This window comes from Podarcis filfolensis, assembly GCF_964270895.1.
Source record: "Podarcis filfolensis genome assembly, chromosome: 13".
Lineage (NCBI taxonomy): Eukaryota > Metazoa > Chordata > Lepidosauria > Squamata > Lacertidae > Podarcis > Podarcis filfolensis.
In genome coordinates, this window is record NC_139615.1 from 37020390 (window position 1) to 37044815 (window position 24426).

Here is a 24426-nt window from a genome sequence, read left to right on the forward strand (position 1 = left end):
GCTTCCGCCGTCCAAACAAACTTCTTCTTGCTGCTGAGAAATTCCGTGATGGGAGCCGTTAAGTGGGCAAAGTTCTTGATGAACTTCCGATAAAAGTTCCCAAACCCTAAGAATCTTTGCACATCCTTTTTCGTTTTCGGTGTCTTCCATTCCAGTACCGCTTGGACCTTGCCTGGATCCATGGCTAATCCCTTGTCTGACAAGCGGTACCCCAGGAATTCCACCTCCTTGGTGTGAAACTGACACTTCTCTAATTTCACCCACAGTTGGTTTGCTTGCAGTCGGCTCAACACTTCTCTGACGTCCTTTACATGCTGCTCCTCATTCTCTGAATAGACTAATACGTCATCTAGGAAGGCCACACAATTCTTGTAGAGCAGAGGTCCCAGGACGTGGTTCATGAACGATTGAAAACATGCTGAGCCTGCTTGTAATCCAAAAGGCATAACGACATATTCGAAAGCCCCTAGAGGGGTGAACATTGTTGTCTTCCATTCATCCCCCTCCCTTATCCGTATCAGGTTGTATGCCCCCCTCAGGTCCAGTTTAGTAAAAATCTTTCCCTTCCTCACCCTGGTCAAAATGTCATCAATCCTGGGCATAGGGAAAGCCACTGGTTCCGACACTGCATTTAGGGTCCGGTAGTCCACGACCAATCTCGGCTTATCCGTGTTTTTTTTGTCCACAAAAAACACTGGGCTGCCCCCCACCGCTCTGGACTCTCTGATGAAACCTCTCTTCAGGTTTTTGTCAATAAACTCCCTCAACTCCTGCATTTCCCTGTCTGACATGGCATACAGCTTGCCCACAGGGAGCTGGGCTCCAGGGACTAGATTGATCTGGCAGTCAAAGGGTCTATGCGGTGGTAGTTTGTCTGCTTCCCTTTCGCTGAAGACCTGGCTCAGGTCAGCGTATTGTTTGGGAACCTTTCTTTTGTCCGTTACTTCTGTTCCTGCTAGAAAGGCTCTTGCCCCTTCTGGAGCCTTGCCCTCTTTGCAATGTTCTAGGCAATGTGCTGACCCAAAGGAGACCACTCTCTGATGCCAACCCACTAGTGGATCATGCAACGCTAGCCAGCTCATCCCCAAAATAATGGGAGCCCCTCCCAAGGTGGCCACATTGAACGCTATTCTTTCGGTGTGCCTGGCTACCCTCATTACCATTGGGACGGTCTGTAAGCTGACTTCTCCTCCCAACAGCTCTCTCCCATCGATCGTGGTCACCTGCAAGGGGTTGCTTAAAGGGATAGTCTGTATCTGGTGTTCTGCTGCAAATTCCTTGCTCATAAAATTACAGGAGCTGCCTGAGTCCAGTAGCGCCCTTATCTTTAAGGGATGTCCGTTTGGCAGCTCTAGCAACACCTCTATCACTAGGGCTGGTCTCGGAGGTTCAGGCGTGGGCACTTTTACTGCTCCTTCGCCTGACTGCTGTGCCCTGATGGTGGCAGTCAGGCGCTGGCTTTTACTTGGTCCTGCCCTTCCTCCTCCTTCCCCCCAACAGCTCCTGCCATTCCTTGCCATTCCTTTCTTTGTGGACAGACCCTGGCAAAATGACCTGGCTGCTGGCAGAGATAACATTTCTTGGGGCTCTTCCCCTCCTTCTTCCGCCCTTCACTGGGATTTGAAACTGCCCGCGCGCGCGCTGTTCCAACTTCCATCGGCTCTGCGGGCGGGAAAGTTGGCTCTGGAATCTCTGGAATGCGGAAATCCCTCCAACGCTCCCCTTTCCCTTCCCGCTTCTCCAAGGCTCTAGCCTCCTGGCGTGCTCCAATGGTCAGCGCTGATTTGATCAGCTGGTCCATAGACTCCGCCCTGGGCGCCCGGGAAAGTTCATCTTTCACAGCCGAAGAAAGTCCCTCTTCAAAAAGCATTTGAATGGGTTCCGCTGACAGATCCCACCCCAATTTGTGTATCAGCATAGTAAACTCAGTCCAGTACTCACGGACAGATCGGCTCCCCTGTTTACAAGCCATCAACTGTCTGCGCACCACTCCCTGTTCAATCTCGCTGGAAAACATCAGGTCCATGGCGCGAAAAAACTTCCGTGCGTCTTTCAAGACTTCATCATGCCTTGCCATCAGGGGTCTAACCCAGTCTCTAGCCCCTCCTTCGAGATGGCTAACCACAAACCCCACTCGCGATTCCTCGTCGGGAAAGTCATCAAACTGCAGATTAAGAGCATACTGCATCTCTGTCCTAAAGGCTTGATAGTTCCTGGGATCCCCCCCAAACTTCTGCACCAATCCTGGCATCTTTCTTCCTTGTGGGGGGGCCTTTGCCCTTTCTGCATCCTGAGCCCTCCTCTCATCGAGCCTCGCCGTTTGCAGCGCTAGCTGGACCTCCAACACCCGGTACCTTTCTTCCAGGCTCGGACTGGCTCCAGCTCCTCCTGCAGCTCCGGTTCCGGCTGGGTCGCTCATGATGCTTTCTCTGCACAAGCTGCTTTCAGGGACTGTCGGATTGCTGTGATGGGATGTTGAGCTGCTTGTGCGTAAAGTTACTGATCCCTCAGTGTCTGGCTAAGTCCACAAACCACTGTCTGTAACGGAGCCCCATAAACATGGCTCCGTCAGTCGCTGGCAGAATCCGACAGTGGGCGTTTACGGAATTTCTTCCAGCATAAAAGCTCCTTAACGGAAACACGTCTTCTGGACTCTCTACGTGACAATTTCCGGCGAGGAGTGGGCGTCCCTATAGGAGGTCCCGAAACCTCCTCGCTGTTCTCGCTGGAATTGTCTCTGAGTCCTCCTTCCGACTCACTATCCCTTGGAACTGCCTCTCTCCCCCTGCTGGTTCCCTCATCAGCTGACAAGTCTCTGCCAGCCTCTGTGAGTCTCTTCCTCTCCAGTTCTCCCGATGGCAGTTCCCTGACACTACCTATCTATCTATCTACCTACTTACCTACCTGAACACACACCTTCCCAGTTAGCTGCCCCGGGCCAGAGATTACCCAGTGCAAGTATACATGAAATTGAATTGAGTCATGAATTGTTGACTCTAATCCATTTCATAGGCCTTTTGCTGCTTGGAGCAACGTTTGCCAGAAGGCCAAGAACAGGTAAGAGTCAGGAGCCTGTCTCTGAAACCTGGCAGTGCTTACAGTATCTTAATTTCAAACCTAGAACCAATACGAGGTGTTTGACACCAGAATCTAGAATGATAATATTTCCATGGTTTGGTGTTGAATGGTTTGGTTGGTTGAACTGTTTTCCTGCTTTTAAAGCTGCACCCCACCCACCCACCCACCCAGAAAAAGTAGCCCCAGAATTGTTTTTTAAATGTTAATAATGAATAGTTTCCTTCTGGAGCAATGAGGAGGATTTCTGATAGACCCCAAAGCGGAAAGGCCACCAACCTAAACTGGTTCTATCAGGGCAGCTCTTCCGCTCCTGGCTCCAGCTTATCTCCAGGCCACGAAAGCTGAAATGTTCGCGTACATTTCAACAACTATTTCCATTCGCTATAAGCAAGGGAGGCTTAATTCTTGGGAAGCGGCAAGTTTTTTTATTGTGTGTCAACTTGCATTATCATATGCCTTTATGGTTCCTTCCAGAATAATGTGCAATCCACTTGGATGAAAGTCTAAGGATCAATGTCCTGCAGTCATTTGTATGTCCAAATCCTTTCATACATTTTCGATGGGCTTTTTTTTTGTAGTATAAGCCAGGAGGAGCCTTTTTACCTGCCACCGAAAACATGAGAGTCAGAAGCCCCCCGAGAAGAGACAGAGTGGGTAATAACAGCCGCAAGAGTGCCCCTGCACATGTGCAGAATGCACTCGGCCATTCGAAGGGCATTTCTGCAACGTGAACGGCAGTCACCGGCTTCTCGCCGTTGGCATGGTTGGCAGGTGCCAAGAGCAAGATTTTGCCTCTGAGGGACCAGTGGCAGAACATGTCTATCGCTGCCCTCAACACCTTTTGCTGCTGCTTAATGTCCTTATTTTATGCTATTTGGGGTCCCTCCCCGCCATCAGTTGTAGGCAGCCCTGAGTGATGAAAACACATTTGGAATATTATTATTCTAAATAATAATAATAATAATAATAATAATAATAATAATATATTAAAAACTGTGGCATAAAAAGACTTTTTAGAGATGGGCAGCACGACCTAGGCATGTTTAATGTGAAGCGAGTCCTATTGAGTTCAGCGAGACTTCAATGCAGCATGACAGAAGCAGCCGTGACTACATTTCCCAGCATGCCTTTCAAGTTAGGGCGGCCGCGGGTAGGGGGCGAAGCGCCGTGTGCGCGTGGTGTTCTTTCTTTCTTTTCATTTCTTTTCAAAAAGGAAGCCTTGAGGAGGGTGAGGAAATACCCGCCACTTGTTTCAGCAGTGGCTTAAAGCGGCGTGGTCGGACTACACTACCCAGCGTGCCTCGGGATAGGCAGACTACGTGACCCAGCATGCCCGGCGGGGTAGGAATAAAAGAACCGTCGCATATGCGCCGCAGTGTGTGGTGGGAAATGTAGTCCGCGCCGCGTGAGGGAAACTTAAAACTCAGTGCTGTGACACTCTCCTAGAGGTGCGGATGTGTGGTTTGCAGTGACAAAGCTTAATTTGGGGTGTACACCTTCAGCCCATGGGTACATGCCTTTTTATAGTGTATCGTGCCTGTTATGTACTGAGTTGAATAGGATCCAAACTGCAGCAGTCTGATTGGTCCTAGAACAATAGGATCCAAAAGGCAGCAGTCTGATTGGTCCTAGAACAATGCAGCAGTATGATTGGTTGGCAGGAACCACCCAATCATGCTCCAGATAGAAGTGAATCCACAACTTGATTGGCTTACAGTAGAATTCCGGAATTCGCCAATCATGTGCAGCCCATTGTGTAAATAATGTATATAAAGCAGATACTTTGAGGGGACTTTCATTCATTCATTCCTCCCCACCACTATGAGCTGAATAAAGAGCATGAAATCACTTTGCGACTCTGAGTATATTTCACTGGCGACGAAGGTGGGATCCCGCTGAGCTGACTGCCACACACAGCACCGCAGCACCGCCACCTGCCGCACCGCTGCCTCGCACCGTGTATCCAGGCTTCAGCTCTGGGACACAAGGAACTCAGAATGGCAACTGACAGCAGCTTCTCGCCGTTCAACCCAGCATCTGGAGACTGGGAAGCGTACGCCTCCCGTTTCACCTTCCTCCTAGAAGCCAAAGGGGTCACTGATGAAGAAGACGCCAAGAAGAGGGCAATATTCTTCAGCGTCTGCGGAGAGGAGACGTTTGAAATCGCCCGGGCTCTCCTTGCACCTGAAGACGTCGCTACTGTTCCATACAAAACAATAATGGAACAGCTGAAGGGGCACTTTTCGCCGCAGCCCTCAGTGGTGGCTCGTCGAAATGCCTTCTACGCAAAGCGGCAAGCCCCTGGGGAAACCATAACTGGGTTTGTGACCTCTCTCCGCCAAGCCGCCCGGTTCTGCAACTTCTCAGAGCTGGAGAACATGCTTCGTGACCGCCTCGTCGGTTGCCTGAGGGATGAGTAGCTGCAACGACGCCTCTACGCTAAGAAGGACCTAATGTTCCAGGTCGCTCTGGAGGAGGCCCTGGCAACGGAAGCTGCCGAGAGGTCGACGCAAGAGGCACGGCCGAGCCTGCCATCCCAACCGAGGGTCCACCACAAAGACCTCACCGACGACTCAGGATCGACAAGGAGGGTCTGGCAATCGTGAAGGGAGTAAAAAAATTCCATGATTTCTTGTACGGGCGGCCCTTCACCGTGGTGACTGACCACAAGCCGTTGCTTGGCTTGTTTGCCCCCGAAAAGCAGACCCCCCAAGTGCTGTCTCCTCGCGTCCTCAGGTGGTCAATTTTCCTTGCCAGCTACCAGTATGCACTGATTCACCGCCCTGGGAAGGCGATGGGCCATGCGGACGCCCTCAGCAGGCTACCACTACCAGAAACAGGCCCCGACCCAGCACCTGCACAAGAGGTTATGAGCCTGGAGCTGCTTCCCGACCGCCCCATTCAGGCACAAGAAGTTGCACACCATTCCAAGAAAGATAGGGTCATCTCCCGGGTCCTGGACTGGGTGTGGAGGGGATGGCCCAGCAGCAGCCCCGGGCCAGAATTTGCCGGCTACACAACCCGCAAACATGAACTGTCGGCCCACAAGGGGTGCCTGTTAAGGGGAAGCAGGGTCGTTGTTCCCCAGCCCCTCCGCAAAAGGGTCCTCACAGCCCTACACGAGACACACCCAGGGGTAGTAAGAATGAAGGCCCTTGCCAGGAGTTATGTGTGGTGGCCGGGGATCGACGGAGAGATAGAGGCCTGGGTCAAACACTGCCAGGCCTGCCAAGAATCCCGCCCAGATCCCCCAAGGGCCCCAGTCCAGTCCTGGGAGTCCTCCCGAGCACCATGGTCACGCCTGCATGTGGACTTCGCTGGCCCCTTTCAGGGGAAAACATTCTTCATAGTGGTGGACTCCTACACCAAATGTCTGGAAGTCGCACTGGTACCGTCCACTTCTACGTCCGCAGCCATCCAGGTACTACGCAGGCTGTTTGCAACCCACGGGCTCCCTGACACTCTCGTGTCAGACAACGGGACTGCATTTACGTCAGGAGAATTCCAAACCTTCACAGCGCAGAACGCCATCCGCCACATCCGTTCGGCGCCATTCCACCCTGCCACCAATGGCCAAGCAGAACGCATGGTGTGGACCACCAAGGACACCCTTCGCTGCATGACGCAAGGGGATTGGGAGTACCGCCTTGCCACATTCCTCCTAGCACAACACAGCACCCCCAGCTCAACGACTGGCCGGAGCCCCGCTGAACTACTAATGGGTCGGCACCTTGCAATCAGATTGGATCGCCTTCACCCCGATAGAGCTCAGGATGAGGTAGTGGTGGGGGAAGGCAGGAACCCCCGGACCTTCGAGGCCCAGGACCCAGTGTACGCAAAGAATTTTGGGGCAGGCCCAGCATGGGTACCCGCCACAGTCACCAGGGTCACTGGTCCCGTGTCGTACGAGGTGCTAACGGATGGGGGGCAATGCTGGCGCCGCCACTGCGACCAGATACGGCGACGATTCCCGGGAGAAAACCAGGAGGAGGAAAGGTCAGAGGAGTCCCAAGGGAACAGAGGGGCAGTGAGGCCCATAGAGCAGGAGGGGCCAGCAGGAGAGGCAGAATCAGTAAATACAGAGAGGACCCGCGAGGCCGAAAGGACACCGGAACCAGAACCACGACTGAGCGAGCCGGTTGCGCCAGACCAAACAGGCCCATCACAGCCAGCATCCTTGGAACACGAGCCAGAACCTGAACCCCGGACCAGGGAACACCACAGGCCGCAACGCACACGTAGGCCACCGGCGTACCTCGAGGACTATGAATGCGACCTCTCGGGCAGGACTGGAACTTAGAGGGGAGGGGTGTTATGTACTGAGTTGAATAGGATGCAAACTGCAGCAGTCTGATTGGTCCTAGAACAATAGGATCCAAAAGGCGGCAGTCTGATTGGTCCTAGAACAATAGGATTCAGAATGCAGCAGTCTGATTGGTCCTAGAACAATGCAGCAGTATGATTGGTTGGCAGGAACCACCCAATCATGCTCCAGATAGAAGTGAATCCACAACTTGAGTGGCTTACAGTAGAATTCCGGAATTAGCCAATCATGTGCAGCCCATTGTGTAAATAATGTATATAAAGCAGATACTTTGAGGGGACATTCATTCATTCCTCCCCACCACTATGAGCTGTAAAAAGAGCATGAAATCACTTTGCGACTCTGAGTATATTTCAGTGCCCAAGGAAAGCATTGAGTTGGATGCGACTCAATGCCATTTTGTTGAGGACAGTCTCCTGGATGTGTGGGTCTATGGTTTGTGGTGGCCCAAAGCTTATTTTGGGGTGTACACCCCCGGTTCTTTATTCTTTTCTACATTTTTTCAATAAATAAGAGAAAGTGTCATTATCTACTTTAACATTATGTACCAAACAAAGCAACCTTTCAAACATTATTTTCTATTTCGGCCTAATCAGTTGTTTTGGCTAATATTATAGTTAAGATGTCCAGTACCCAATATACAATATCCAATTAAATTATATATCCAGTATCACAAGAAAACCTTTATGTTGTTAAAACATTTAAAAACTGTATTTTATTCAAGGAAGTGGTAAATTCCTACTCCTTACTCTTTCCCACATGTATTGGCTATTATAGTTGTGGATATGTACCCTTAACGATGCTCAGGGAAAGTATTGGTCCAGGTGCATTTCAATGTTGTCTAATAGTGGACACTCTCCTAGAGGTGTGGAGGTATGATTTGGGTCACCCAAAACTTATTTTGTTATGTCCGTACACAGTTCCTTATTATTTTCTACATATTTTGGATATTATTGCCATGGGAGTGTCATGCTTGACAGTGTCCAAAAGAAGCATTGTGCTGGATATTTGATGTGTTCTTGTAGCAGATACTCTCTTGGAGGTGCAGATGCATGATTTGGGGTGGCACAAAGTTTTATGGTGTATACCCCGGTTCATCTCTACACATTTTGGTATGGGTGCTATGTTTAACATTGTCCTGTGCCCAAAATAAACATTTGGGTAGATGTGATTCAATGCCATCTTATAGAGAACACTCTCCTGGAGGTGTGGAGGTACAATTTGCGTTGGCCCAAAGCTCATAGCCCTAGCTTGTTTGTTATTGTTTGTTGTGAATGTTATGGGAACTTACGAATGTTGTGGAAACACAACAGTTTGGAGTAGTCAATTACTGTGAATCTTGAAAGGGACAGTCCAATACTCATGATGATATGGAGCATGGCATGTGAGGCATTTTCAACTTCCACCGAACCACAAGGACAGACCCGTGCTGTGTATGGTTTACCCTCAAATCTGCCCTGAAGTAAGGCAGAAGGGAGAACGTTAAATGTAGCTAAATTCTGTGCGTCTGCAATCAATCGCAGGAAGCAAGTGGTATCCCATAATGTCCAATCCCCTAAATGTTAATTACAGGGGGCACGCTAACAATTAATTTTAATTTTTATATTTAAATTTTTGTTATTGCATATTGTCCCTTGTATTCCTGATATTTTTTATGATCTGTGATATTGTGTGTGTTGAAGCTTGTCTATGACTGTATTAATAAATTCATTCATTCATGGAGCATGGCAAAGCTGATCTTGAGGTTTATAGACATACAAATTTTAGTTTTTAAACAAATTTTCTGATTACACTATTTTGAACTGTCCTGTCAATAAGAAACTGGGAACTAGTAATCAACTTCATCATAGCAGGGAATGAGGTTTTTCCTAGCAAGCTGAATGATGATTGGGAGTTTAATACCTAAAAAGCGCCACCTCCTTCCTTTAAAAAGTGTCAAACTAGATGTTTGCTTAATATGTAGGATGCAGCTACATATCTTGCTCTATGTGTGTGTGATTCTTGTAGGGAATCCAGAATGCCAGTAGAGCTATCTCTCCTCTCTCCTCTCCTCCACCACCATTCTACAGAAACGCAATAGCCCAGTTGGGATGGATCAGATTGGAAGGGATAATTTTCCTTATGGGTTGGCTTCCTTTTTCTTTAGGGATCCCCCCAAAATAGAATTACAGAAGGCTTTATCCAGTCTGGCTGAACTATCTGACGCACCCTAGTCTCTTTAGTTGCTTTGGAAGTATTTGAGCCCTACTGCCAAGGACTCATTCCTTCAGCTTCAGGAGAAAATAAACGAAATGAGCTTCGGATTTACTCTCCCCTAAGACCAGATGACACCCAAACTCACAGTAATTTGTGATCTATGTTTAGAACACAAAGGGAAAGCTTTACCAACCGTGCAGTTTGCACATGGAGATGATTTTAATACAACATTCCTTTTATAAAGGAAGAACAAACTCTGGAGCAGTATGCTATGTGTTAAAAAAACCTCTAGTTTGGCCCTATGATTTCTGCCATACCATAGGAATCTTGATCTTGATTTCATACAACAGAAGGGATTAATTTGGGTATGGTATTTCAGGTATGTTAGCAGGAGGTTAGGAGCAAGGAAAATACAACAGCTTCTTGAGTTTCCTTAGTGTTCTTCATTCAGGTTCAGGACGTTATCCAGCTCATAAATGGAGTGGGTGGATTTTCTTATTAACTCAGGTTTTACAGAAAGACACCCCAGTAATATTTTATGTGGCTTCGAGTCACCTTGCTTGCAGGAGTTTTTCTTATGCGGTGTGTTCTTCTCTGCAGTTTTGTTAGGACGTGCCCCTTACTCAGTTCAGAGGGATGGTGGATTAGACCCCTAAGCCTGCCTCAGAGGGCATGACCCCAGTCTGATCCAAAGCCCATTGGCCGTGCAGAGACACTTGCTGGGGAATCAGGCTCTCTGATTGTTAGTGCAGCCCTGTAGTCTCCATTGATGCGAAGTGAGGCCAGAGACTTGCTAGTAAATGTCTGCCAAATTTCTATTCAGACATTCTCTCAAGTGTGGCTAGTTGGGCTGGAGAATGTTATTATGAATAACAGTTAAATTTTTATTCTACCCATCCTCCAGGTTGCTCACAGTATATGCGGCTCTGTCCCCGAACCAATTTTATCCTCACAGCAATCCTGTGAGGTAGGTTAGGCTGCGTGTAGACTACCCAGAGAACTTGCTGTGGCACCTGACAGAAAAGAGATGGCTTTGGTCTCTTTCCAGACATTGGGTTGTAGCCAACTGCCTATATTCAAAGTAGAACCATTGAAATCAATGAGCATGATCTCAGTGGGTCTACTCTTGAAGTTTGACTTACTTGGATAGAGCCCAGTGTCTTTGGTTTCCTTTGCTACTCCCATACATGGATCTACTTCACTCTTGCCTCTGTTCTCTTGCCTCCTGGCTCCTCTTCTTATAAAGGAAGTTTTGCTGTATGGATAGTTGCTGGATAGTCTATAGCTGCACAGCAGGACCTGGAACTGCTATCCCATTCATCTTCTTTTGCCTGCATCCACTCCAGATATGTAGTGTTATGTCAGGGTGATTATAAGAGGGAGCTGAGGGGCATAGCACTAGTTGCCTGCCTGCTCCTACCTTCCCGAGTCCCCAAATTTCATTTTTTTTCAAAAGAATGTTTTCAGAATTGTTATTATTCCTGCATACTCCCACAATACTAGTCTAGAACATAATGGTGTAAGGTCAGGCAGCGCCTCAAATGTCTGTTGAGCGATACAGACATTTCTTGCATGCCACTGTTGGAAATCACAGGCTAATCAAGATGGGCTATTGGTCTTACCAGCAAGGGAAATCTTTTGTTCTGTTCGTTTCCCTCATTTACAGGCCTCAACAGCCCAACTCCCAGGAGCTGCTGTCTGGTATATTCATGGGATAAGGTATGAGTACTGGATCTGACACAACAGAGCTGATGAAGTTTGTCTCCTGCTCCTGATTTACCTCTTGCGGCCATTTGCACATCATTGGTTATTCATTAGTTCATTATCTGCCTACCCCCATCCGCTCATAATTCTTCCTCATTGGTGTTTAAGGCAATATATTCCCTGATAATCTTCCATCCAAGAACTGACAAAGCCCAGGCCAGCTTGGCTTCAGCACGTCTGCTTCAGTTTGTGCCATTAAACCATGCCCCTGGACATTATTGAAGGGGCTGGCAATAGACTACATAACTGGACTACAGCAGGAATGAGCAACCTGATGGCCTTGAGGTGCTGTTGGACTACAGCTCGCATCATCTATGACCATTGGCCATGCTAGTTGAAGCTCATGGGAGTTCAATTACATCTAAAAGGCCCCCGGTTTCCCACCCATGCTCTAACATTTTCAGTATCGGACCCACGTATGCCTTTTTTTTTTTTTTGAAAAACTGGTTTGACTTTCTAGTGCAAGAGCTTTTTTTTAAAAAAGTGAGGTGAAACCAGCCTAGTGTGGGGATGCATCGCAGGAAATTACTCGTGTTGTGAAAAGGCCTCAGATACATCTGAGCTCAGTTAGTGTTTGATTGGCTAGACTTTTGCAAAAATAGCCCTGCAATGATTGAGAATGGTAGGCAAAGGGCTGTATCTGTGACTTTGCAAGGAATAAACACTAGCTCGACACCTTTTCATCAGTATGATTTCCTAGGATGTTGGTGTCTTTCACCCACCCACCCCAGATAATCAGCTTGGAAAACTAAAGCAGATCCTTACTGTCAGTTTTGCCTCCTGCCTGGTAAAACTCCACCAGGTTTAGCAGTAACTTGGCAAGCAGTATACCTTTTGTTTATCGGAAAACACTGCATATGGCTAAGTTATAGCCTTGCTTCTTCCTCTTTCTCTCACATAAACGGATGCAAAAACACCTGGGGCCCCCCTCTGTATCCCATAGAGTTTATATTTGCAAATAAAATCAGTAAATTACATTAGTTGCTCTGCACAGGCATTGGAGGCAGAGACAGGGCCTCTGGCCCAGGACAAGAGGTTTGGTAGAGGAAGGTAAAAAGGGAGTGTGAGAGAGAGAGCGTGAGTGATTTAGTCTGTCCTGCCTGGATGCCATAGGATGGGCTTAGTCAGCACAGGATCAATTACATTCAACTTGGAGATTCTGCTCTCAGGGTGAGGTTTCCTAGAGGTACAGTTTCTTTGCGGGGTGATAGGAGGGCTGAGAATCCTGGGTTGAGGAACCGCTCTAGGGGTGGGAGTGCAGATGGTGCAAAGAGCCATTTTCTCTAGCAAAGGGCAAAAATAAATAAATAAAGTGGCTGGGTTCTAGAGCAGAGACCTAGAACCCTGGCACTCTAGAGCATGTAGCCAAGAGAAGGTTCTAGAATGGCAGGAGCCAATTCTCCCAGCGCAAGAACCAGATAAGACCCTCAAGCAATCCACCCAGTTGGGCTTTGTGGGGTGAGGTGGGAAGTGAAGGCCTTTTGGGACCAAGCTGGGCCCTTAGAGCAGAAACTCTATGCCAGGCTTGAGGATGAGATGGGAAGTCAGGAATTGGGTAGGAATCTTGAGAGATGGAGAAACTACACCTCTTGGCTCAGGAGCCAATCTGGGTCATTGCAAAGGTGCAGTTGTTAACAACTGGGATTTCTGGGCTCTCTCCAAGAAAAATGCGGGTGGAGGGGGGTGAGATGAAAGAGGGGGGGGAGTCTATTATACATCACACCTGGGTGCTACAAGGCCAGGTGTGGAGGGCAATTATAAACTTGGTGACTCACACCAGAGGAGAGGATTAAATGGGGTGGAGGGGAGTGTACCAACCTCCTTCCCTGTAGCCCCTGTCCCCCACCCAGCAACCACAAAAATCAAAACACAACCCAGTGTCAAATGCAGGCATTACCACCCCCTTCCCCCTCCCCTCCCCCTCCCCAATAATCATTCCCAGGGAACAGATCCCTGAATCACAAAGTCAACATTACATATTTCATTTCAGTACATTAAGGCAAGAGGATTCAATGCTGCGGTTCTCAACCCTTCCAGGACCAGTACACCCTCAGACAACCCAGTTTAATGCTGGGAAATTTATAATCCCTTCTTGGAGAACCCAGGAGTCCTGCCTCCTCAGCCCATTCAGCCCAAGTGTCTTTTTGAAGAACTCAGGATTCCCTGGGTGACTCCTAAATCCCCTTTCGCCCCATATGCATTAGATCCCACTTTCTGCCCAAATATGAGGACTAGATCTTTAGCTAAAAGCAATATCTTATCCAAATTTTGACTAAGTAGATGCTCACTCTTTCTAGAAAGCTGAGGAATCCTGCCTTCTGGAGTTTCTGACCTGCTTGCTTCATTCCTCTTAAATCATACACTTCTCCCCAAGTTTGGGATCTTTCCCCTTCCCTTGCAGTGATATGGAAACAGCAGTAGTGCAAGTGGGGGAGGGAGTACAGAGCATAGTGCGCTCTTGCCAAAGGCTCCACTATGGAGAAGGCCCAGAGGGAAGACGGGCACCTCCTTGGGCACTGCCTGCCCTTTCCTCTCCACAATCCAACAGAGAATTTATTGGGGATCAAACTTGGGGTCTCCTGTGCACAAGAACTGCTAGTTAATGGCTCTGAGAAATAGGACCCCCCAATTAATTATTCTCTCAAAGTAGGTCATATACCTCCAATCGTACAATCCATAACTGTCACCTTTCCAAGCCCCCCTCCCCAAAATTACATATGTAGTGTTGACTGTTCCTCCTGTTCCATCTCCTTGGCATCATTTCCCTGTAAGGTCACCCATGCCTCTTTTAAAGAACCCAGGAGAACTGGTCCAGTTCCCCTACCATGATAAATCCTTGAAGCCCCCATTTCCCCCTCCTAGAGCGCCCAAGAGTCCTGGCTCCAGATCCTTCTCCCCATAACTGTTCTCTTTCTCCCTACCCACCCCCCTTAATCAAGTAGCTTTAGTTCCCCCACTTACCCAGAGCTGGGACATGAATCTATGAGGGCCGCCCACGTGAGGAGCTGAGAACGGCAGCACAGATACCCCCCTCCCACCCATAATTGGAGAGGAGACCGTGTTTCCTGCCTCCCCGCAACATCATCATTATGGAAGACATTCTAAAGTTTTGTTTGTTTCGTTTCGCTCCCTTGTTGGGGTCTGTGGACAGGAGGTGCCAAGTGCGGCCAGTCCGACGAGACGAGACAAGAGCCCTTTTTGAAAAGAAAAGAAAAGATGGCCGCTCGACCAGCAGCACTCAGGTGCAGCGTCGGCGGCAGGTGTCAATTATCCACACAGTGAGGGGGAGGGCATTTCGCCACGTGGCACTACAGTGTGGCCTCGGCGACTCTTGGGGCGCAGTGGGGCAAACAACAGCCACGAGCCTGGAGCTGGGGTGGGGGCAGGGTGAGGCCACGTGGTATGGAGTTGTGGCTTTGCAGGCACAGTGGGAATCGCCGCATGGCATCGCGTTGGGACGTGGCAGCGACAGAAAGGGACACCACGAGGCGGCTGGGCAGGAGTGATGTGGCGAGAGGCACCCTGAGAGGGAGGCACACACAAAGCCACGTGGCACAGAGCCATGGCACCGGGTTAACCCAGCTATGCAAATGGGGCGAAGGTGTGCGACTCCGCTCAAAACATCCAGTGGCCCACTTGCCCAACATCAGCTGGCAAAAGTTGCTGCCCAAGCACAAAAATCCCTCATGCCTATTTAAGTCCTTAATTCTTCCACCCTAGTGGCCAGCCTCTTGTATCCAAATGGCTGCCGGTACCCTTCTCTCGTCCCTCTGTGGCCTAGTTGTTCCTACTTGGCTGCCTCTGCCTCTGTTCCTTCCAGCAATTTCGGCTGCCTCCCTAGACCTCTTGAGGTTCTGCACCTGCCTCTTCCGTAGGCTGCTGGCAGCCACCTTGAAAACCCTGCCTATGTGGACCTCCTAAATCCCCTTCGCATGCTAGACTGAGGGCATTAGAGCACTCACCGAGAACACAGCTTCTGCAACAGGAGCTCCTTCTTAGAGGCTATGACCACTGGCAGTCTCGGCTGAGTCTTTTGAGAAACGGCACTTTGCCCGCCCTACTTTTCTCCCAACCATGAGGGCTAGAAATCCACCTTATTTTAATAAAAGCAAAAGCTGAAACTTCTTAAGGTTCTGTGAATATCCTGGCTGCCCACGTAAACGTTTATTTGCCTGGGGCCTACCACCAGTTGGGTTTTTCTTTTTTTGCATGCCTGGGTTAATCTTGTGGTCATGAAGGGAAAAGGGTACATTGCTGGCCTTGATGGGATGTCGGATGCACAAGGTTTACCCTACGTCATGGAGTTATGGGCACATGTGTGATGGGAGCCACGTAGTACAGAAACGTGGCGTGGCTCAGACAAGCAGCGTGCTACGCCACATGGTTAACGGTCGTGGGAAGGACTTAGCTGTATGGCACAGAACTACGGTTTCAGAGGAGCAGGAGTGGGGCGGTCAGCTGCATGGCACAGTTGTGGCGGGGGTGGCGGTGGCCAGCTGTCGGTTTTAAGAGTCACAGCACAGGTGAAGTGGTAAAATGGGGCCAGCCACAAGGCCTACAGTCATCGTACAAATTCCCCCGCACACTTTTCCCCACAGCTCGTAATCCCTGACGTGGAGATTGAGAGGGGAGGAGTCAAGGAGTCGTCCCCCGCCCCCCGCTCTTGGACGGAGCATCACTCTGAGGATCCCAGCAATGAACAGCAGCAAGAGCAACCCCTCCCTGGCCTGTGTCTTGGGGGGGGGAAAGCAGTCCGTGCACTGGGTCCCGGTGTCCAAATGGCTGCAATGGGGAGAGCAAATTATGGAGCACCCCCTTGTAACGCTGGGCTCTTGTTTCTTTGGCAGCTGAGCATTGGGGGAGGGGAAGGGGATGCTCCATCCACAGCACAGATATGGTCAGTATCCGAGACCTCTCGCCCCTTGGAATCGGTGCAGGAGCACATGGCGCCGAAGGAGAGAGCACAAGAGACCCAGAGTGGGAGCACCTACCCACACCCTACTTTTATGTCGCTTTGTCTTCCCTGTTCCAGCCCCTCAATATTGGCTACCCATCCGGAGCTGGAATTCCTGGTTGCCACAGATACCCCTCTGGCAGAAGAACCTAAGAGAGACTCCCAACTTCTATGGGAAATTGTCTTGTTATCTTCCCCGTTCTGGAAGTGCAGAAATACGCAATACATTTCCAAATGGAGGCGGCGTGGAAATAGCTTTTGAAATGAGGACAAAATGAAGCTTGTTGTTGAACATGCAAGGTGTGAGCTGGAGCACAACAGCACGCATGTATATGGGGACCACACTACAACTTGCGAAGAAGCTGTTTTGCAGACTATTAAAGCCAGGGTTGTGTGTACTCTGTGGTATAAATGGAGTGAGACTTGTTTGCTTTTGCATCACCGGTGTGAATTCAGGGTGTGATATGAATTCACTCATCTAGTATGACCAATGAGATGCAGCTCTACATCAGCTTAACAACATCAGGTGTCTCATAAGAGTGTGTATAAAGCAGGCTTGGAATTAGCAACTTGTCTGATCACTGATGGGGGACTATTCACTGCTTCCAGGCGATTTACCAGGAAGCTTTTGTAAACAGGAACAGATCTGGGTCCTTCTGAAAAGGTTGTTGATGCACCATGGATGATTAAAAATAAGGATGGATGAGCTAATTCTTGCCCTGGAAGACTACACAGAAGTGAACCAACACCATACATCAAAGTGCACTTAGTTTCAGAGGATGGTTTTACAAATACAGCATATACTGTCTTATCTTTGCAGCAAAGAGATCACACCTAGGTTTAAACGTATGGGAATGGGGCTGAACCCTACATACAGCATCTTGTGTCTGGCCATGTGGCACAACCCATTCTCTTCTGCCCAAATGCAGGCTCAAGCCACTCATCAGTTCTAGATCATGCAAGCCTGACAACAATGGCCTGTGACTAGAGAGCAGGTTCCTCCATAGAATGGGGTCTGCAGAATAAATGAACCCAATGTTGGTTTTCTGATAGGATTACTGAAACTCAGCCAAATAAGGGACTATAAGGTCAAAATTATTTTTGACTATGTTTGCATAAAGGCACACACCTTTATGCAGCTGTTCTGCCATTCAGTTGCACCTCACCTGGTTCTCTTTGTGATAAGCCCTGTGGGTGCTACAATGCTGAATTTATGACAAAAGGGCGGAAAGAGCCACAGGCAATCTCCGATCACAAACCACACCAAGACTCACAAAATGATCCCTGTTCATATTGGAATGATGTTTCCTCATGGCTGGTCCCATGCTGCTGGAATTACATGGGACAGGCAGTTGATACTACTTGTGCCAGCTATTTCTCCTTCCCTCCCAATCCAAGTTGCCAATATTGTTGTGTAATAACCCTGTGACACTACTGGCTCCAGCTAATTTTGGCTTTTGAACGCTACAAGCCTGATGTGGGATCCATCCACTGGAAAGAGGCAATACCACACATCGTTCTAACGGGAGGCTTGATTTGTTGAGCAGCGTGTGCCTGGCAAGTCACCCACACACAGCTTTGCCACTGAGCCAGAGCTCAGCAGCAGCAGAACAGACCTCTTGCCTTACTAAAAGGGCCACGAGGCTCACCCACAGCTGGCAGTAGTGCAGGGCAGCTGCATGCTCAGGTTGAGTGTCTGGGATGGGTCTGTATGCTTTGCTCAAGCATGTTGTTCAGTAATGGGTGCAAAATTGCCTGCATGCTGAGAACTCAGCTTCTACTTCAAAAAGAGACAGCAAGTTTCTAGTTTTATGACTGGAAAGATGACTAAATGGGCAATGTTTAACAAACACCCCAAAGATGGGGTCTGGGGAGGAAGAAAGTGGCTCAGGGAGATTCCTAATGAGTTTGTGGGATCTGGACCCTCCTCTTCAACAGCCAGCACATAATTAATTTTGCAAAGTAAGCATATATGCAAATTTACTTTTCTCAGAGGTTCTTTTTTTATATAAAAGGCAGAGTACATAACAACCCTGGTACTGTGAAGATGCACAGGGCAAGCTGTTACATGGTTAGATGAACTGACGTGCAAACAGCTGCAAAGTAAGAACAATCAGCAGCATGGAGGATGAAATATAGATATCTATCTTCTCTATCTATATATACATGCAGGCATGAGCTGCTGGACAGCTGACGCCATCCATTTGAGGCAGCGAAGGTGAGGAAGCAAGCTGCAATGCCGATGGAGCCCTGAAGGGCAAGTGCATGTAAGCAGATTCGCACACTCGAAACGCACACACTTATATATAGCTTGGAAAGCGATGCTCTGCAAGTGAAGTGTCCGTATGCTGTGTCGGCGGCAGCTGTTGGATGAGTGAAATGGGCAAACTGCTACATGGCATCACAGAGGAGGAAAGTGCACACCCCTGAGGGTGCCCAGGCAAGCTTTGGTGAGCTTCTCCAAGTATCTCTCTGCCAGGGGGGGATCCCCACCCTCACCCGCAGGGTCTCTCCTCGCAGCTTCCCCTGTGCCTAGCCCCACAGCTGCAACCCCTCCACCCCCCCACTTCTCCCCACTGGTGGAGGTCCATTGTACATTCAGGCGAGAGGCTCCCCAGGGCAGGGCGGTTTTCCCCCATCACCTCTCCAGAAAAAACTTGAGGGCACGGGCAATGTTCATGCGGTGCCCGACTCGCGTCACGCCCAGGTCAATGAAATCTTCCTTGGTGAGGGACGGCAGGTGAGAGCCATCGATTTCGTTGTCCAGGAACCGATCGCGGTGCTCGCCCAGCTTCAGGTACTCCAGCCAGTCGGCCACGTCGTACTTGGTCCAGAAAGGCAGTGGCTTGGAGCCGAACGGCTTGTCCGTGGCCGGCGGCAGGAAGTGGGTGGGAGACAAAGAGCGGCTGCCCGAGGGGAAGCCGGGGAAAGGGTGCTCGCCCCCGGAAGTGGGCGAGCCGCGGAGATCGAAGACGCCGGTGTATATGGGCACAGAAGGCAGGATAGGGAGGGAGGATGGCCTGGGGGCTGGGCTAATCTTGTGCTCACTGGGCAGGGCAGCTGGACTCGGGGCGCGCCGCAGGGCCGGGCGGATGTCAAACTCCACACTTTTGGGGTGCTTGCCCTGGGGGGACTTAGGCCAGTTATGGAAAAGGCTGCTTACGGGCTTGGAGGAAATCAGTGATGGGGACGTCTCATCTGGGAGCCTGCAGGGAAGGAGACAAGGAACAAGAGACGGTTAGCCAGAAGAAAACATGAGCTGGAGTAGAAGACTGGCTTCCCTGCAGCCCTGACTGTGATAGAGATGTGGAACCTGTGACCCTGTTGGGGCTCCCAACTCCCATCAGTCCCAGCCAGCATGGTCAACAGTCAAGGATGATGGGACCCAACCAGTGCTATAGATTCCACTCATTGCAAAGGTCCACTTTCCCTACCCTTGGTATATGAAATCACTTGCTGGCATACATCTCAGTACCTGGACATCGGCAGAAAACTGTGTACACGTCCAGTCGCACACATGCAATGGTCAGGCACAAGAATCCTTTTTTGGAAATCCAATAAACCCAAAGCAGATGTGGGATGTTGCAATCTGGAATGAAAGTTTGGGGGGAGGGGATGCTCCTCTCTTGCCCCGAGGGTTGCTTTTCTTATAGAACTCCCTCCCTCCACACAGCTTGTTGTCCCCATGGGTAAAAAGTTCAGTGAGGCAGAAGTTTATAAGAAAACCAGCCTGCGGGGAAAATAAGCTTCAAAACACACACACACACACACACACACACACACACACACACACTTTTCTCACTGCTGTTTTAGATATATATATTTAAAAACTCACAAATATCTGGAGGAAGATATTAAAGTGACTGAGCACTGATTTGCAGGAGCACTGCCAACGAAGGACAAAACCACACGAGACAGCAAACTCCTCATATAAATGAAGCTATGCTGGTCTTTCTCAAATTACCTTTGAAGATGGAGAACCAGAAGGTTGCAGTAAGGAGAATCCACATTACCATATCCAGGACGGAGACCATTTCCATGTGGCAGCTCTCTCCACACCTAGATGGCTTCCACACCTGGATCCTCTTGCCAGCGTCAAGAGGTTGCTGGCAGTAGGTGTAGAGAAGGGAGGATCCATGGTGCAAGCTGTGCTAGATATGGAGCACTGCTCCAAAGAAAATGCAGCTACACAATCACTGTAACATCTGCTTGGTGATCCTTCATGAAGCTGGTAGAAGTTCCTCAACAGTGGAACAGGAATGGTCTGACATAAGGCACATTTCCATCCCTAACCATGACACATTCATTCAAAAGGAGAAGCTCGCTTGCACTGTCTGCTGCCATTTCCATCCTCCCCACATTTGTTTGGTTGGCATAACAGTGGGCCACAACAGGCATAGGGAAATTCCCGCCACCAAACAGGAACACATGGTGAAAAAAACAAAATTTAGACTTCAGCAAGCGTAAAAATAGACCTGGTGGTTGGGAGTTTTTTTAAAAACAAAACTTCTGCCAGGGTTGCCTTGACAATCAGAGAGGTATCTCCATGAAGCCTAAATGTATCTATTAAAACTCCATTCTGAAAGTCAGGAGGCTTGGCCTCCTCTAAGTGTAGGTTACTTGTGGTCTTCTAGGGACTCCAATTCCCATCAGCCCTTGCCAGCATTGTTCTGATCTATTGCTAAAAAGTGGGGTTTCCCTTGGAAAGGAGCAAGGCAAGGGGAAAACTGCTCAGACCCTTGCCTTGAAAATGAGGGTCAAGAGAAAACCACTCCAACCCATGCTTTCTAGACACAGCACAAGTGGAAACGTGGACAAGCCCTGAGTCTTCATCAAAAATTGGCCTTGACTGAACTGACTCTCATGGAGCAACTTGGGCTTCAGATTTTTCTTTTGGGAAGAAAAAAATCAGAATAGCACCGCCCTGAATGTATTCATTGCCATTTTAAAAAAGCACACACAACGGGATTTTTGGAATGAATGAAAATCCTTCCAAGTTCAGTCATCCCCCTATGATATTCACAAAGCGACAAAGAGGCCTTTTCCTGTGTGCAATCTCAAAGGCATTGAACTCAAGCTAACTTGGGTCACACAGGGCTTGAGGCCCTGCTTCATAATGACCAAGAAAAGGAAAGCAACTTGATAAGGAAAACAGGCTCCTTCTCTGAGATGTGCACCGTCAATGGAACTCAATAGGGGGAGCCCTATGGAACTTTCCCCAGTCTATCTTCCATACTGGGAAAATAAAGTGCACTGAGCTGGCAACTGAGGGAGCCACAACAAGCCTGCCTCACACTAGGAAAGTGGATGGATCAAGCAGAACGGAACTGCCTTGTGGGAAGGAGATATGCTTACTAGAGTAGCCTCTGAAGGAAGAATTCATTCCACTCCAATGAATTCAGGAATGGTTCTTTTCTTCCAGAAGCCATCTGTTTCCCTACCTCCATTCCAGAGCATTTTGTACCATACCATACCCCTCACTCCACCTTCCCATAGTGCTCAGAAGTTATGGCTCTTCTGATATAGCCCATTGAGCATCTAGTGTTTTGGACTACAGTGCCTATCATCCTGGCTGAGCCTGATAGGAGTTGTAGTTCAAAATGTCTGGAGGACACCAGGTCGAGAATGGCTGCATTAGACTATGCATCCCACTGCTTTTCTTCACACCACCCCATTCAAAATACCCAGGACCCCTCCCCTGAAATAAAGACTCCCAACCCATCCCACAAAAGACACAGGAGTCCTAACTGTCAGCCGATCTTTCCTACCCATTCAAAGACAAGCAGCTTTGATTATGCGTGTTGGGCGTTAAGATCCCAACTTTTCTCTTTCCCAACTCCACGGCATCGGAGGAACGGCAAGTGAATTCTCCCAGCGCAGATGTGTGACCGCAGATGAATGACAGAATGGAGCAAATAAAACTCAGCAATGCGACTGTGTTGGATGGAGAGTGCTGTGGACCCACAATGCCCATGCCTCTCCACAAGTGTGTGCATATAGAAGCACAAGTGCCAGCAGCCCGAGGGTGTACCCTGTCCACTTTGGAGGTGCAAAGAGAGGAGCAGGTGGCTACAGGAACGCAACCTCAGCTAGGAAGGAAAAGACCCTGGCATGGAAGATTCCGTGGCACAGAAGCTGAGCAAGGATGTGTGTGCGGAGTCCGCGGATGTGGAACCAGCAGCCTTGCAGATGTTGTTGCACTCCAGCTCCCATCGGCTCCAGCCAAGCAGGGTGAATTTTCAGGGATGATGTGAGCTCAAGTGGAGTACCACAGGTTCCTTGCCCCTGGTGTAGGGCCAACAAACAACTTGGGACTAGGGTGTTGTAAGGGACAGCTTTGTCCCATATGTTCCTGCCTGGCAACTGTGGTTTGCAGATGGGACAGTGCTGAGAGCACCATTTGCCCCAGAGGTGTGCTCAGCTTGTATGAGAAACTGGGCTTTTAGCACTGCAGCTCTCTGGAATTGATTTCCAGCCAAAATTAGGTGCCCAGTGTCACAATGAGTAGGTGCCTACTTTCCCTGAGTACTGACCTAGTCACGGAACAACTGTACATCTGAAGAAATTATTTTATTGCTTTTTTAAAGAATTTGCAAAGTTTCTTACTGCTTTTAAGCCTGCTGCAAGGATTTCATTGTTTTTGAACTTGTGTTTGCAGTGTTTTATTCTGTTGTTATCTTGTACACTGCTTCAATGGCTTTATGTTATAAATCAGTCTATACATTTGTTAATAATAATAATAATAATAATAATAATAATAATAATAATAATAATGTAGCAGAAGAGGAGACAACTAAACCACAGATTTCCTGGGTCTAAAGGTAAAATGTCCCCCTTCCGCCTTCCAGAGAGCTCTTCCAGATATACCTGCTACTGTCAGTGTTTTCAGACTGTGTTCCAGGGAATCTGAAGGTTTTCTCAATGGAAATACCAGTCATGGTGGACAAGCTTCTCTTAGGGCTGATCCAGACTCTATTTTGTTCCATGACTTCCAGGCACAGGGCCACACTTTAAAGCTTCATGTCTGGGTTTTGTTTTTGTCAAGGCGCCTTTCCTGGGAAAACCCATGTTCTCCCACTGAGTTGGAGCAAACATCAACCCACAGAAAACCCAATGGCCGTTTGCTCCGATTCAGCAGTAAAAGATGAGTTTTCCCAGGAAAAGGCGCTGGGACAAAACAAAACCCCAACAATGCTCAGACACAGAGCTTTAAATCCTAGACCTGTGCCTAGGAATGTGGCACTAAAGGCAGTCTAGATTAGCCCTTAGTGACAGCTTGTCCCTCATTACCAATCTTTCCCTGCAACACAAAACTGTAGCAAAGTCCTGGTTGCAATTTAGAGCATATTCTTAAGTCATCTGACTTTATTTTTTTAAAAAAAGAAAAGCCTAAAAGCAGAGGTGCGTGTCTGGAATTTGACTGGGAGAGGGGTACTGGGGGAGTTTCCCCTCTCACGCCATTTCCCCCATCCAAATCCTTTCCTGCCTTTGGCTATTAGCCTTGCTTGGAGAGAGGCGTGCAGAAAGAAAATGGCATGTTCAACAGAGACACCTGTCTTCCTGCCTCCAGTAGGGCTAATCGCAACTTTGGGGGAAGAAAGGAATTTTGCAGTGGAAAACAGCATGGGGAGAATTTCACCCTGCCCCAGTGCTGTGGCACCAAGTTGGAAAGCCATTCCCAGACCTGCTGGGTCACAGGGAGTTTGTCCCTTGTTTAGTGGGGAGCAGGGACCAGCATCCTCCCCAGAGTGTAAACTCAGTGCACACTAGGATGCAAGGCTCTGCAAGGCAAGTGCTGCACAGCAAACACCAAGGGGATCTTCAGCAGAAAGGATCCCCCCACAAAACGAAATGTGAACGCTGCACAAAGAACACAGGAACACAGAATGCTGCCTTATACCAGGTCAGATCACTGGGTCCATACAGTCTACACTGACTGGGAGAGGTTCTTTGGGGTTTCAAAAAAAAAGCCTGGAGAGGTTGGGGATTGGAAATGAGGTCTTTGCATGAAAAACAGATGGTCTACCACTGAACTACAGGCCTCCATCCCCAAATGGGAAATCTTACTCCTCTATGCATTTACACACACCATTTGGGTCTCCAGTGCAGG

The 24426-nt window shown here is 48.9% G+C and overlaps 1 protein-coding gene and 1 long non-coding RNA gene across 10 annotated transcripts in view; one reads left to right on the plus strand and one right to left on the minus strand.

Annotated features, from left to right (window-relative positions):
- Window positions 1–2925: 2925 nt before the first annotated feature.
- LOC310748155 lies at window positions 2926–16728 on the plus strand. Its single transcript, XR_014541132.1, has 2 exons — window positions 2926–3057; window positions 11265–16728. It is a non-coding gene; the product is annotated as an uncharacterized lncRNA (long non-coding RNA).
- Window positions 4272–24426, minus strand: part of SHANK1 (SH3 and multiple ankyrin repeat domains 1) — a 122484-nt gene continuing 102329 nt past the window's right edge. For 7 of the 9 annotated variants that reach the window (XR_014540980.1, XM_083582334.1, XM_083582337.1 and 4 more), the window contains one exon: window positions 18285–19522. Coding sequence is in view for 6 of the 9 variants with exons in the window: in XM_083582334.1 (XP_083438460.1) it covers window positions 18955–19522 (568 nt within the window). In the remaining 3 variants the exon portion in view is untranslated. Of the gene's footprint in view, window positions 4379–18284; window positions 19523–24426 lie in introns of those variants that run through there. The other 2 variants (XR_014540979.1, XR_014540981.1) reach the window with 2 other exon arrangements.